Genomic DNA, 16,230 nt, shown 5'->3' on the forward strand with positions numbered 1-16,230 from the left:
GAGACTTATCACTTTCTGTGTCGGAGTTAACGTTTGATATGCGATTTACTTTGTGACTAAGGAATTTGAAAATTAATTAGCCATAGAAAATTCGCTGTAAAAGTGGTTACATTACTATAGTACATTTGGTTATACGTGGAAATTCGTTTAAAGTGAATAGTCGAGCAAAGGAAGGCTAAAGTCGGTAAAAATGGTGTTGATCAATATATCAAGTATAATTTCTTAAACAGAAAAATAAAATTTCCCTCCGAATCGTTCTGCATGCGAAGAAATTAATTTATATTATGGAAATCCTAAAACGTCCTCCCGGCTGACTATGTACGTGATGACATTTCCACGCAGCCGCTGTGCTAAATTTACACAGGGCTTTTCCATAATTTCAATGGTCTAAGCTGGACAACGTAAGCAGAACTTGAGCCGTTCTAAGCCATCTTTTTCTGTTCTAAGCAAATCGATGCAATACTTGTAAAGCTGAGTTGGTCTAAATGAAGATAGCTGGGCAGGATTGTTCCTTATCAAGTGAAATAAAAACATTTTGGCGTAAACTCTTAATAATACTGAGTTAATGCTTCTAAATCACCCTTAACTCATGCTGAATTTCTTCTCCTCTATAGCTAGCACATCGTTAAACATCGAACATTCGAAGCATAATTTGATATATATCCGACATTCCGTTAGCAAAAACTGCATTTTTTTTGTGCAGCGCCTGAAGTTTGTGGCGCCCGCTTTGGTGTGATCGCTAGAACTATTACACTTGTCAGACGTCTTTTTGAAATGAGTCGTCAGAAGAGCAACATCTTTTCCACTACAAGTATGTACTGAAGTAAAACATGTACCATCGTGTATTTTTATGGTCCCAGAAGTAATTGAAATTTCTCTTTTTACAAAGTTTTTTTCGGGATTTACTATAGTTTAAAGATGCTCCAACGCCGACAGATCATAAACGATACTCATCATTTGAACAATAAATGATGTTTAATCGTGTATGTATGTGTCTAATTGACACTAAAATACATATGAAATAATTTATTTTGCTTTTGTACATGTGCATTCAGTACTTCAATCCACATAGGGCATAGTGCGTGGATTTTTTTTTCAGGATGCAATTAATTATTTTTAATATTTTTATCTTGAAGTAAAATTAGAAGCTAAAACTTTTCAATGGTTAGTCTAATTAGTATTTTTCTTCTGTTACAAAAGTTATTTACTTTACACCATTACCACCATTGAAAAGTTTGAGCTTCTTATTTAATTCAAGAAAAAAATCCACTGCACTATGCCCTATATGGTATGTATTTTTGTGTTAGACATTATGGTATGTATTTTTGTGTTAGACACACACATACACAATTAAACATCACTTATTGTTCAAATGATGAGTATCGTTTATTATCTGTCAGCGTTGGAGCATCTTTACTGACAGTAAAGGTACAGTGGTTAAAGTGTCTGACATTCTACCACAAGCTCCATCATCTGACTGTACAATGTACCTTCATACAAAATCATATTATATGGTACAGTGTTTAAAGTGTCTGACATTCTACCACAAGCCCCATCATCTGACTGTACAATGTACCTTCATACAAAATCATATTATATGGTACAGTGGTTAAGGTGGCTGACATTCTACCACAAGCCCCATCATCTGACTGTTCTCATCTGACTGTTCATCTGAAGTCCAGCAGTGTTAATGGCTAGGTTCTAAACATACAGGTCATGTAGGCCTTTCTATTTACTTACAATATAAAATATCACAAAACCATAGCACATTTTTCACAGGATATTTATTTTTTATAAATTAAGCCAATATTCATAACACTGTATATGACACTATATAAAACTAATCGATGGAATTAAAAAAAAATCATGCAAATATCAACCTTCAGATTCCATTGTTAATTAAACAATGTACCTAATTTATTATTCCTTTTCAATAAATAAATTGTAGCTATGTATGATGGACAATCAAATGACTAAACTGAGTATGTCGTTGGAATGTAACAAGAGATGAGGACACGCTGATTATCATTATCTTATCATTTAATATCATCCATAAACTAGATGTTTAAAACATTAATTATCTTGATAATTATTTCATCAATGATTTTGACAATCATATAGATAATTAAATAAAAAATCCATTCAACAATCATATCATAATCATTATTAAGATAATTATTTCAAAAGTCATTTATCAGCGATCAGTAACATTTCATATTCATGTTTTATATACAATACAAAGAATCCATCCTGAGGAGTATTCAGTTTTCCAAACCTTGGCAGTTAAAATTAAGTCTTCAAGACTAGCTATATAGTTCTTACTACCAGTACATATAATTGAGACTTACTATTCTTCGAGAGTGATATAAATGCATAGTAGGTAGTAGAAAACCAGGTAAATTCTGACTGGGCTGGACAGTAGACCTAAGACCTAACGTGGACACATAGCATGACGTCCACCATCAATAGGAACCTGAGCACCAGTGATGAAGGATGCATTATCGGAAGCAAGAAAGGCGATCGTCCGAGCAACTTCTTCTACCTCTCCAACACGGCCTAAAGCATGTGTTGTCTTGCTATGCTCAAGGAACTGTAATAATGCAAAAATAATTTTTAAGTTTTATTGTCCTACGTCAAAAATATTTAAGATTATTCATAAAGATTAAAAAAGAATCATAAATAAAGCAAGAGGGTCAATTGAGGATCTTCATGGTCATCTTACAACTTATTTCGCAAGTGATTTATTTTCAATTCACCTAGTTCAAGTTGTCGCAAATATAAGTTGGTTAACAGTAATTTGGTGTTTCTACAAACCAGTAGTTAGTTGTATGTGATATGACTTTGACTGTGTAGTTGTATGACCTAATAATGGCAATGACGTGTGTTGTGTGACCTTTACTCTGTTGTAACTTGAACCATGACCTTACCTGATTATACTGCTCATCAGTCTTTCCTCCACGTTTGTGGATTTCTGTGATAATTACCCCTGGGCTACAATAAGAATAGTTTATTAATAAAGTAACTGCCAATATTTAAATCACCTGTTAAAGACACCCTGACATAGGGGTGGTGTCGTGGTCAAATCTCAATACAGAATTCACCATGACATAGGAGTGGTGTCATGGTCAAATCTCAATACAGAATTCACCATGACATAGGGGTGGTGTCATGGTCAAATCTCAATACAGAATTCACCATGACATAGGGGTGCTGTCATGGTCAAATCTCAATACAGAACTCACCATGACATAGGGGTGGTGTCATGGTCAAATCTCAAAACTGAATTCACCACGACATAGGGATGGTGTCATGGGCAAATCTCAATACAGAATTCACCATGACATAGGGGTGCTGTCATGGTCAAATCTCAATACAGAATTCACCCTGACATAGGGGTGGTGTCATGGTCAAATCTCAATACAGAATTCACCATGACATAGGGGTGGTGTCATGGTCAAATCTCAATACAGAATTCACCATGACATAGGGGTGGTGTCATGGTCAAATCTCAATACAGAATTCACCATGACATAGGGGTGGTGTCATGGTCAAATCTCAATACAGAATTCACCCTGACATAGGGGTGCTGTCATGGTCAGATCTCAATACAGAATTCACCATGACATAGGGGTGGTGTCGTGGTCAAATCTCAATACAGAATTCACCATGACATAGGAGTGGTGTCATGGTCAAATCTCAATACAGAATTCACCATGACATAGGGGTGGTGTCATGGTCAAATCTCAATGCAGAATTCACCATGACATAGGGGTGGTGTCATGGTCAAATCTCAAAACTGAATTCACCATGACATAGGGGTGGTATCATGGTCAAATCTCAATACAGATTTCACCATGACATAGGAGTGGTGTCATGGGCAAATCTCAATACAGAATTCACCATGACATAGGGGTGGTGTCATGGTCAAATCTCAATACAGAATTCACCATGACATAGGGGTGGTGTCATGGTCAAATCTCAATACAGAATTCACCATGACATAGGGGTGGTATCATGGTCAAATCTCAATACAGAATTCACCATGACATAGGGGTGGTGTCATGGTCAAATCTCAATACAGAATTCACCATGACATAGGAGTGGTGTCATGGGCAAATCTCAATACAGAATTCACCATGACATAGGAGTGGTGTCATGGGCAAATCTCAATACAGAATTCACCATGACATAGGGGTGGTGTCATGGTCAAATCTCAATACAGAATTCACCATGACATAGGGGTGGTGTCATGGTCAAATCTCAATACAGAATTCACCATGACATAGGGGTGGTGTCATGGTCAAATCTCAATACAGAATTCACCCTGACATAGGGGTGCTGTCATGGTCAGATCTCAATACAGAATTCACCATGACATAGGGGTGGTGTCGTGGTCAAATCTCAATACAGAATTCACCATGACATAGGAGTGGTGTCATGGTCAAATCTCAATACAGAATTCACCATGACATAGGGGTGGTGTCATGGTCAAATCTCAATGCAGAATTCACCATGACATAGGGGTGGTGTCATGGTCAAATCTCAATACAGAATTCACCATGACATAGGGGTGATGTCATGGTCAAATCTCAAAACTGAATTCACCATGACATAGGGGTGGTATCATGGTCAAATCTCAATACAGATTTCACCATGACATAGGGGTGGTGTCATGGTCAAATCTCAATACAGAATTCACCATGACATAGGGGTGGTGTCATGGTCAAATCTCAAAACTGAATTCACCATGACATAGGGGTGGTGTCATGGTCAAATCTCAATACAGAATTCACCATGACATAGGGGTCGTGTCATGGTCAAATCTCAATAATACAGAATTCACTACAATAATATAATTCCTTAAAAACAATATGCTTGAAATAAGATTTAACTATGCCTTTAAAATGTATAAGGAAAAACATCATTTGTATTCTAATAATCTATGTTGTAGGAAAGTAAATGTCAAGGTCATGTGTAACCATATCATCAAAGTCTACCAGGTATGTCATACATTAATCACTTACTTGACACTGTTCACACGAATTCCTTTAGAGGCGAGTTCTGTAAGGAATGGAAAGTTCATTGATATATATATATTAAAATGATACTCAAATACCAGGAACTTTCTTAAAGCATTTTTTGATAACTACATGTTTAACATCTAAATCGTATTTCTGTTACAAATAATTGTTTGAGCATCAAAACACACACAAATAGATTCTAGAACTGTCCAATTGATCAATGGCCATGGTTAACCATAAAACTGTGAAAATGGTGGTCATACATACCTAAAGCTGTACATCGGGTGAACTGGTCTATGGCACTTTTGGACATGCAGTAGGCTAATACATTGGGGAACTGAAATTCAAACAAAACAGGTGAAATCATTTTTTAGTATATACCATATTCGTCATAATTAGCACACAGGACTCTGAAAAATTGTGACAATCCTGGGTGCATATTAGAGAACCGAAATTTAAGTTGTGGACGAAAAAATGTCAGCCATATTTTAACTCTTTCTGTATAAACCTGCATATGCTTTTTATCCTTTGAGACTTATTATTATGTTGTAATTTTTTTTGTACATGTTGTAAAACATCATAAAATCCATGAGATGGGGCGTTTATACGACTTCAACTCCTTTTCCAGTTATGGTGAATTTTTTTTATTAAGGGTAGTAATTATGGGACAACACTAATATGAAATAAATGTTGATGATAAATTACAAAAGGGCTTTTGGATACATACAGATCGCATGCCGTTGACACTGGACACATTTACAATAGCACCTTTCGTCTTGATGAGATGTGGCACAGCAAGCATTGTAAGCTGGTACGGAGCCCTGAAACAGAATATGTATTTCAATAAGCTACAGGCACTAATGGTGTATAAGAATATGTACCTCAATAAGCTACAGGCACTAATGGTGTCTAAGAATATGTACCTCAATAAGCTACAGGCACTAATGGTGTATAAGAATATGTACCTCAATAAGCTACAGGCACTAATGGTGTATAAGAATATGTACCTCAATAAGCTACAGGCACTAATGGTGTATAAGAATATGTACCTCAATTAGCTACAGGCACTAATGGTGTATAAGAATATGTACCTCAATAAGCTACAGGCACTAATGGTGTATAAGAATATGTACCTCAATAAGCTACAGGCACTAATGGTATATAAGAATATGTACCTCAATAAGCTACAGGCACTAATGGTGTATAAGAATATGTACCTCAATAAGCTACAGGCACTAATGTTGTATAAGAATATGTACCTCAATTAGCTACAGACACTAATGGTGTATAAGAATATGTACCTCAATAAGCTACAGGGACTAATGATGTATAAGAATATGTACCTCAATAAGCTACAGGCACTAATGATGTATAAGAATATGTATCTCAATAAGCTACATGCACTAATGGTGTATAAGAATATGTACCTCAATAAGATACAGGCACTAATGGTGTATAAGAATATGTACCTCAATAAGCTGCAGGCACTAATGGTGTATAAGAATATGTACCTCAATAAGTTACGGGCACTAATGGTGTATAAGAATATGTACCTCAATAAGATACAGGCACTAATGGTGTATAAGAATATGTACCTCAATAAGTTACAGGCACTAACGGTGTATAAGAATATGTACCTCAATAAGCTACAGGCACTAATGGTGTATAAGAATATGTACCTCAATAAGTTACAGGCACTAATGGTGTATAAGAATATGTACCTCAATAAGCTACAGACACTAATGGTGTATAAGAATATGTACCTCAATAAGCTACAGGCACTAATGGTGTATAAGAATATATACCTCAATAAGCTACAGGCACTAATGGTGTATAAGAATATGTACCTCAATAAGCTACAGGCACTAATGGTGTATAAGAATATGTACCTCAATAAGCTACAGGCACTAATGGTGTATAAGAATATGTACCTCAATAAGCTACAGGCACTAATGGTGTATAAGAATATATACCTCAATAAGCTACAGGCACTAATGGTGTATAAGAATATGTACCTCAATAAGTTACAGGCACTAATGGTGTATAAGAATATGTACCTCAATAAGATACAGGCACTAATGGTGTATAAGAATATGTACCTCAATAAGTTACAGGCACTAAGGGTGTATAAGCAAAGGTGAAATATTGTGTGATTCAGATCATTGTCATTGAAATTAATATATGTCTTACAATTTGGTGAAAATGCTAATTTTTTTATAAGCGTTGTCATGAAGGATCTCCGTTGCAACTTCTTACAAGAGGTCAGTGTTATAATGACCTTTGCACCCTATTATCTTACTGGTGCAGTTCACAAGGTACAATAATGTAGAAATCACTTTATAGATCTATAAGACACGGTGAGACAGCCTTACCTCACATTTATGTTCATCACATCATCGTAGTCTGCCATAGATGTGTTGTCAATGCCGCCTACTTTCACTATACCAGCATTGTTTACCTGTAAGAAATACAATAAACTATCAAGACAATATTGGTTTGTTTATTTTTAAGTCCTATTAACAGCCAGGGTCATGTAAGGACGTGCCAGGTTTGTTGGTGGAGGAAAGCCGGAGTACCCGGAGAAAAACCACCGACCAGCGGTCAGTACCTGGCAACTGCCCCACATGGGATTCGAACCCGCATCCCAGAGGTGGAGAGCTTGTGGTAATATGTCGGGACATCTTAACCACTCGGCCACCGCGGCCATCAAGACAATATACACAATTTTATCATCAAAATGTGAACTTATAGCAGACTGACAGCTTCTACATTCAATATAAACATACTGAAAATTTTAATCATTAAAAAGTGTCATCAAATAAATAAACATGACAGTGCCTCTTAAACATCATAGCGAAACCAAATTATACATATAAAAAATGTTAGAATGTTAAACATTTACCAGAATGTCAAGTTGTCCATAATGTTTTATTGTTTCATTCAGGACGTGTGTTACATCTTCTTCCTTCACCATGTCAGCCACAATCAGGAGGGGCTGCAGAGGAGAGAGGTTTAGGATGAATTTTCTAAAATATTACGTACACGTTAATTGTTTATAAATTCCATAAAATAGTAATCCATTTGTACATGTATCTGGGGTATATTCAATAATGATCAAGAATATGTTGATGGGAGGAAGGTTTAGTGGCTACTTTACTGTAACACTATAATCAGTAAGGGCTGTGAATGATTGAGGTTTAGGATAAATTCACTAACACAAGTAGAAAATACTCCTATTATTTTGAATTCTTTTGATTTTTTTAAAATACAGCTGCATGTAATGTATAAGATGAATGTATTTGCTCCAAAACTACGATTATACCTGTTTGCTACCCTTTTGCATACACTGGGCTCCAGTTGCTTGGAGATTTTCTTCATTTCGCCCCGTCAGAGCGAGTTGAGCTCCTAATTCTGCAAACAGGATAGCAGTACCCTTCCCTATCCCTGAGCTGGCACCTACAAAGATCAATCATCTTTGTTGCATTAATTAGAAACATACCAACATGTATTCACCATAATTATTTAGATAGCTCTATAATTTTACCATGTATTAACTCCCCTTTCACTACAAATAATAGTTCCCTATTGACAAACGGTCACCTCATAAATCATAATATAAATGACACTTCATTTGATATATATAGTTAGTGTCACTCCCTCTACCTGTGGATGTACAAGTGTCCCTCCCCTATATGTGGATGTACAAGTGCCCCTCCCCTATCTGTGGATGTACAAGTGCCCCTACCCTAACTTTGGATGTACAAGGGCCCCTCCCCTATCTATTTATACAAGTGTCCCTCCCCTATCTGTGGATTTACAAGTGCCCCTCCCCTATTTGTGAATGTACAAGTGCCCCTCCCCTATCTATTTGTAAAAGTGTCCCTCCCCTATCTGTGGATGTACAAGTGCCCCTCCCCTATTTGTTGATGTACAAGTGCCCCTCCCCTGTCTGTGGATGTACAAGTGTCCCTCCCCTATCTGTGGATGTACAAGTGTCCCTCCCCTATATGTGGATGTACAAGTTCCCCTCCCCTATCTGTAGATGTACAAGTGCCCCTCCCCTATCTGTTTGTACAAGTGTCCCTCCCCTATCTGTGGATGTACAAGTGCCCCTCCCCTATCAATGGATGTACAAGTGCCCCTCCCCTATCATATAGATGTACAAGTGCCCCTCCCCTATTTGTGGATGTACAAGTGCCCCTCCCCTATCAATGGATGTACAAGTGCCCCTCCCGTATCTGTTGATATGTATGTGCCCCTCTCCTATCTGTGGATGTACAAGTGCCCCTCCCCTTTCTGTGGATGTACAAGTGTCCCTCCCCTATCTGTGGATGTACAAGTGCCCCTCCCCTATGTGTGGATGTACATGTAAGTGCCTCATCCACTATCTGTGGATGCACAAGTGTCCATCCCCTATCTGTGAATGTATATGTGCCCCTCCCCTATATCTGTATATGTGGATGTGGATGGACAAGTGTCCATCCTCTATCTGTGAATGTATATGTGTCCCTCCGATATCTGTGGATGTATAAAGTGCAATCTCCTACCTGTAGACGTAGAAGTGCCCCCTACCTGTGGATGTATAGTTTATATGGACCCGTCTCCTACATAATAAACATATGTACAGTAAGTAACTGTTACCTTGTACATACATAAAAATACCATGTGATTGGCGCCGGTGATAACATGTAAACTTGTCTTTAAAATGTCATTTATTGTTTACTATCAAAGTAATATAAAGAGGTGTTTTTCTTTAAGTATTACCTGTTATTAACGCCACCTTCCCATCCAAACGTTGTAGAACTGATCCATTAGATGCCATCCTGTTTGTCTGTAGCACTGGTGTGTCAAAATGAAACTAGGTAGGCCTACATATAGTGTCGTGACGTCACCAGATTTTGTGTAATATTGACAGGCAGTGTGACCTTTTTATACGAGTTACTCCCCTTCGTTCAGTTATCGATCTAATCCTCGATATCGAAGTACTTGTGTTAAAAGAAAGGACTTACAGTTACATGTACCATTGATTTTGGCCCACAAACCAATTTAACAAACCCATTGCATTTTGTAGTACCATGACAGAGAACCTATAAGATACCTTTAAAAAAATCAAAAGGCCCCAGGGGCCTGTGTTAGGAATGATTAAATGTTGCCCTCTCGAGGTGTACACCAGGGTTCCCTTTTTAGTCCAAAACTATATCAAATTAATGTTCAATTTCGTAAAACAATATTCTCAAGAGTACATATTTCTACAAATTTTGACTAACAATGTTTGGCTAAACATTTTAAATACAATTTTTTCAGAGTCTCGAATCCCATTATTATTAAATCATCCCTAGGTCATAGGAACCTGGCACTAATTTCCAACGAAAAGTAATATTAAAGTATCTGTAATATGAAATACTGTTGGTGAGAAATTCGTTCCAGATCCCTGTGGGAACGGTCTGGCACGTATTGTTTGGGTGCCGTTGTATATCTCCTTGCAAGTGGTACTTTTGTCTCAATTTTAGTGTTATTTTATCTCATTTTAATTACTGAAACATAATTCCGAAGGTTTCGAACTGTAGATTCCTTGCACCCTATGAAACCCAGTATTTAAACTCCACTTATACCATAACAGGCTGATTAACATGTGTAACCGACAATGCATTCCATGTAAACTGGTCACATTTTTAATTCTAAAGTTCAACGCTTAAAAGTGTTTGATGCGTTAATTATCTCGTTTCTGACATGCCTGCGCTCTAAATCAATGCCACACGACGAATTCCATACTTCAGTATCACTACTTTCGATGCATCCAAAGCAAAAATCGACAAAGATATTGATCAGAAATAATTTTTATACATAGCGACTGTTTGATTCCCAATTTATTCATTACTAACTAACTTTGTAAAATTATTTTCGCTTCCTACGTACAGACAATGGATATGTGTAAGACAACCTTTGGTCAACTCCGCTAGCCAAGAGTACAGTAGTTGCAGGTAGAGTATCGGACTGAATACCCTTGGCTCGCGAAGTCGATTTTGGTCACTCTATTTAAATCTATATTATCAAATTTGTTTCAAGGGAATATATATCTGCATTTATTTCAGGATCTCGTCTTCGTTGGGGAATTCGAAATACATTGTCTGTTATTTTTACAATCAGTACTTTATTCCATATAGAGCATAGTGTCGTGGATTTTTACAATCAGTACTTCATTCGATATAGGGCATAGTGTCGTGGATTTTTACAATCAGTACCTCATTCCATATAGGGCATAGTGTCGCGGATTTTTACAATCAGTACCTCATTCCATATAGGGCATAGTGTCGTGGATTTTTACAATCAGTACCTCATTCCATATAGGGCATAGTGTCATGGATTTTTACAATCTGTACTTCATTCCATATAGGGCAAAGTGTCGTGGTTTTTTACAATCAGTACCTCATTCCATATAGGGCATAGTGTTGTGGAATTTTACAATCAGTACTTCATTCCATATAGGGCAAAGTGTCGTGGTTTTTTACAATCAGTACTATTCCATATAGGCAAGTGTGTGGATTTTACAATAGTACCTCATTCCATATAGGGCATAGTGTCGTGGATTTTTACAATCAGTACCTCATTCCATATAGGGCATAGTGTCGTGGATTTTTACAATCAGTACCTCATTCCATATAGGGCATAGTGTCGTGGATTTTTACAATCAGTACCTCATTCCATATAGGGCAAAGTGTTGTGGATTTTTACAATCAGTACCTCATTCCATATAGGGCATAGTGTCGTGGATTTTTACAATCAGTACCTCATTCCATATAGGGCAAAGTGTCGTGGATTTTTACAATCAGTACCTCATTCCATATAGGGCATAGTGTCGTGGATTTTTACAATCAGTACCTCATTCCATATAGGGCATAGTGTCGTGGATTTTTACAATCAGTACCTCATTCCATATAGGGCATAGTGTCGTGGATTTTTACAATCAGTACCTCATTCCATATAGGGCATAGTGTCGTGGATTTTTACAATCAGTACCTCATTCCATATAGGGCATAGTGTCGTGGATTTTTACAATCAGTACCTCATTCCATATAGGGCATAGTGTTGTGGATTTTTACAATCAGTACCTCATTCCATATAGGGCATAGTGTCGTGGATTTTTACAATCAGTACCTCATTCCATATAGGGCATAGTGTCGTGGATTTTTACAATCAGTACCTCATTCCATATAGGGCATAGTGTCGTGGATTTTTACAATCAGTACCTCATTCCATATAGGGCATAGTGTCGTGGATTTTTACAATCAGTACCACATTCCATATAGGGCATAGTGTCGTGGATTTTTACAATCAGTACCTCATTCCATATAGGGCATAGTGTCGTGGATTTTTACAATCAGTACCTCATTCCATATAGGGCATAGTGTCGTGGATTTTTACAATCAGTACCATCATTCTCATATAGGGCATAGTGTCGTGGATTTTTACAATCAGTACCTCATTCCATATAGGGCATAGTGTCGTGGATTTTTACAATCAGTACCTCATTCCATATAGGGCATAGTGTCGTGGATTTTTACAATCAGTACCTCATTCCATATAGGGCATAGTGTCGTGGATTTTTACAATCAGTACCTCATTCCATATAGGGCATAGTGTCGTGGATTTTTACAATCAGTACCTCATTTCCATATAGGGCATAGTGTCGTGGATTTTTACAAATCAGTACCTCATTCCATATAGGGCATAGTGTCGTGGATTTTTACAATCAGTACCTCATTCCATATAGGGCATAGTGTCGTGGATTTTTACAATCAGTACCTCATTCCATATAGGGCATAGTGTCGTGGTTTTTTACAATCAGTACCTCATTCCATATAGGGCATAGTGTCGTGGATTTTTACAATCAGTACCTCATTCCATATAGGGCATAGTGTCATGGATTTTTTTCGAAATGCAATTACCGGTAATCACTTTAAATACATTTATATTGAAGTAAAATATAAGAAGCTCAAAATTTTAACGATGATGATAAAAGTGTCAAGTAAGTAACTTTATGTTACTGTAAAAATACTTTAATTAAAATCACCATTCGTCAGCGGTGTAGCATCTTTAACTATATGTACATGTCAGTATCTATTCGCTTCTCACTACCGGTATCACTACACCGTAAAAAATGTTTGCTTTTCAAAATCACAACAATGTGAAATTGTTTGCTTCTTACCATCACAACGCTGAAAGAATTTGCTTGCTTTCACCATCACAACAATGTGAGATTTGTTTGCTTCTTACCATCACAACGATATAAAAATTTGCTTACTTCTCACCATCACAACAATGTGAAATTTGTTTGCTTCTTACTATCACAACGATATAACAAGAGATCCCAGAGGGATCTTGGCGCCCACCAAAGAATGATCTATGTCTGACAATAGAAAGAGGGATCTTTTCTCTGCTTTTCAAATTTTTACTACATATTACTACATATGAAATTTGAGAAAGATAACACTAACAAACTTCAATTATCACAATAGATCCCAGAGGGATCTTGGCGCCCACCTAAGAACGATCTTTGTCTGACAAAGGAATGAGGGATCTTTTCTTTGCTTTTCAAGCTTTTACTACATATTACTACACATGAAATTTCAGAAAGATCCTTTGACTGCTTTCTGAGATATATAACGGTAACAAACTTTAATTATCAAAATCCTTGATGGCTACCTGTCGGCCATCTTGTTCACCGATCGGTCCTAAAATGCAATATGCACAACTAGACCCCTAGAAGAACCTGCACATACAATTTGAGACAGATCCCTTCAGTACATTCTTAGATATAACGGAAAAATACTTCAATTGTCAAAATCCAAGATGGCAATCTGTCGGCCATCTTGTTCACTGATCGGTACCAAAATGCAATCTGTCGGCCATCTGTTCATGATGTACCAAAATGCATATAACCAGGGACCTAGGGGAACCTGCACATGAAATTTGAGACAGATCCCTTCAGTACTTTCTAAGAAATAGTGGTAACAAGCTTCAATTATCAAAATCCAAGATGGCGGCCTGTCGGCCATCTTGTTCATCGATCGGTCCCAAAATGCAATATGCACAACTAGGCCCCTAGGGGAACCTGCACATGCAATTTGAGACAGATCCCTTCAGTACTTTCTGAGAAATAGCGGTAACAAACTTCAATTGTCAAAATCCAAGATGGCTGCCTGTCGGCCATCTTGTTAACCGATTGGCAGTTCCCAAAATGCAATATGCACAACTAGGCCCCTAGGGGAACTTACACGTGAAATTTGAGAAAGATCCATTCAGTACATTCTGAGAAAAATAGCGGTATCTTATTTACCTCATTCATATACGGGCATAGTGTCGTTTGATTTTTACAATCAGTACACTCATTACCATATAGGGCATAGTGTCCGTGGATTTGTTACAATCAGTACTCATTCCTATCACATACGAGGGGCACAGTAATCGGGCAAAGTTTTTGCTTCAAATCAGTAACTTTATTCCATATAGGGCATAGTGTCGTGGTTTTTTACAAACAGTAGTCCACAATTCCATATAGGGCATATTGTCGTGGATTTTTACATGTTCACTCGTACCTCATTCTTTACAAGTGTGAAAATTTAGTGTGCGTAGCACATTCCATTACAACGATCTGTATCAGTACCATTCCCATATAGGGCATATGTCGTTGAAATTTTTGTACAATCAGTACCCTCATTCCATATATGGGCCACAGTAACGTGGTTCTTTTACAAATCAGTACTTTAATCCAATAGGGCATAGTGTCGTGAATGAATTTTTTACAATCAGTACCTCATTCCATATAGGGCATAGTGTCGTGGATTTTTACAATCAGTACCTCATACCTCATTCATATAGGGCATAGTGTTGTGGATTTTTACAATCAGTACTTCATTCCATATAGGGCATAGTGTGTCGTGGATTTTTACAATCAGTACCTCATCCATATAGGGCATAGGTGTCGTGGATTTTTACAATCAGTACCTCATTCCATATAGGGCATAGTGTCGTGGATTTTTACAATCAGTACTTCATTCCATATAGGGCATAGTGTCGTGGATTTTTTACAATCAGTAACCTCATTCCATATATAGGGCAAAGTCCCCCTCAATACCAAATGGCATAAGTGCGTTTTTACAATCAGTACCTTCATTCCATATAGGGCATAGTGTCGTGGATTTTTTACAATCTGTACCTCATTCCATATAGGGCATAGTGTTCGTGGAATTTTTACAATCAGTACTTCATTCCATATAGGGCATTGTGTCGTGGGAATTTTACAATCAGTACCGGTCTTACCATTATAGGGCAAAGTGTCCGTGGATTTTTTACAATCAGTACCTCATTCCATAATAGGGCATAGTGTCGTGGATTTTTACAATCAGTACCTCATTCCATATAGGGCATAGTGTCGTGGATTTTTTACAATCAGTACCTCATTCCATATAGGGCAAAGTGTTGTGGATTTTACAATCAGTACCTCATCCATATAGGGCAATAGTGTCGTGGATTTTTACAATCAGTACCTTCATTCCATATAGGGCATAGTGTCGTGGATTTTTACAATCAGTACCTCATTCCATATAGGGCATAGTGTCGTGGATTTTTACAATCAGTACCTCATTCCATATAGGGCATAGTGTTAGTGGATTTTTACAATCAGTACATAATGTCGTGTTTTTTACAATTCCATATAGGGCATAGTGTCGTGGATTTTTACAATCAGTACCTCATTCCATATAGGGCATAGTGTCGTGGATTTTTACAATCAGTACCTCATTCCATATAGGGCAAAGTGTCGTGGATTTTTACAATCAGTACCTCATTCCATATAGGGCATAGTGTCGTGGATTTTTACAATCAGTACCTCATTCCATATAGGGCATAGTGTCGTGGATTTTTACAATCAGTACCTCATTCCATATAGGGCATAGTGTCGTGGATTTTTACAATCAGTACCTCATTCCATATAGGGCATAGTGTCGTGGATTTTTACAATCAGTACCTCATTCCATATAGGGCATAGTGTCGTGGATTTTTACAATCAGTACCTCATTCCATATAGGGCATAGTGTCGTGGATTTTTACAATCAGTACCTCATTCCATATAGGGCATAGTGTCGTGGATTTTTACAATCAGTACCTCATTCCATATAGGGCATAGTGTCGTGGATTTTTACAATCAGTA

The 16,230-nt window shown here is 37.4% G+C and overlaps 1 protein-coding gene across 1 annotated transcript; it reads right to left on the reverse strand.

Moving 5' to 3' along the window:
- Positions 1-1,765: 1,765 nt before the first annotated feature.
- Positions 1,766-9,937, reverse strand: LOC138329018 (3-oxoacyl-[acyl-carrier-protein] reductase FabG-like). Its single transcript, XM_069275721.1, has 9 exons — positions 9,786-9,937; positions 8,344-8,477; positions 7,924-8,016; positions 7,394-7,479; positions 5,749-5,842; positions 5,289-5,358; positions 5,025-5,061; positions 2,928-2,991; positions 1,766-2,590 (listed from the first exon to the last, which is right to left on the reverse strand). Exons 1-9 carry the CDS (start codon positions 9,841-9,843, stop codon positions 2,432-2,434), a joined length of 795 nt encoding a protein of 264 aa, XP_069131822.1. The 5' UTR covers positions 9,844-9,937; the 3' UTR covers positions 1,766-2,431.
- Between the last annotated feature and the right edge of the window lie 6,293 nt (positions 9,938-16,230).

The sequence above is a fragment of the Argopecten irradians genome, chromosome 1 (genome assembly GCF_041381155.1).
Source record: "Argopecten irradians isolate NY chromosome 1, Ai_NY, whole genome shotgun sequence".
Taxonomy (NCBI): Eukaryota; Metazoa; Mollusca; class Bivalvia; order Pectinida; family Pectinidae; genus Argopecten; species Argopecten irradians.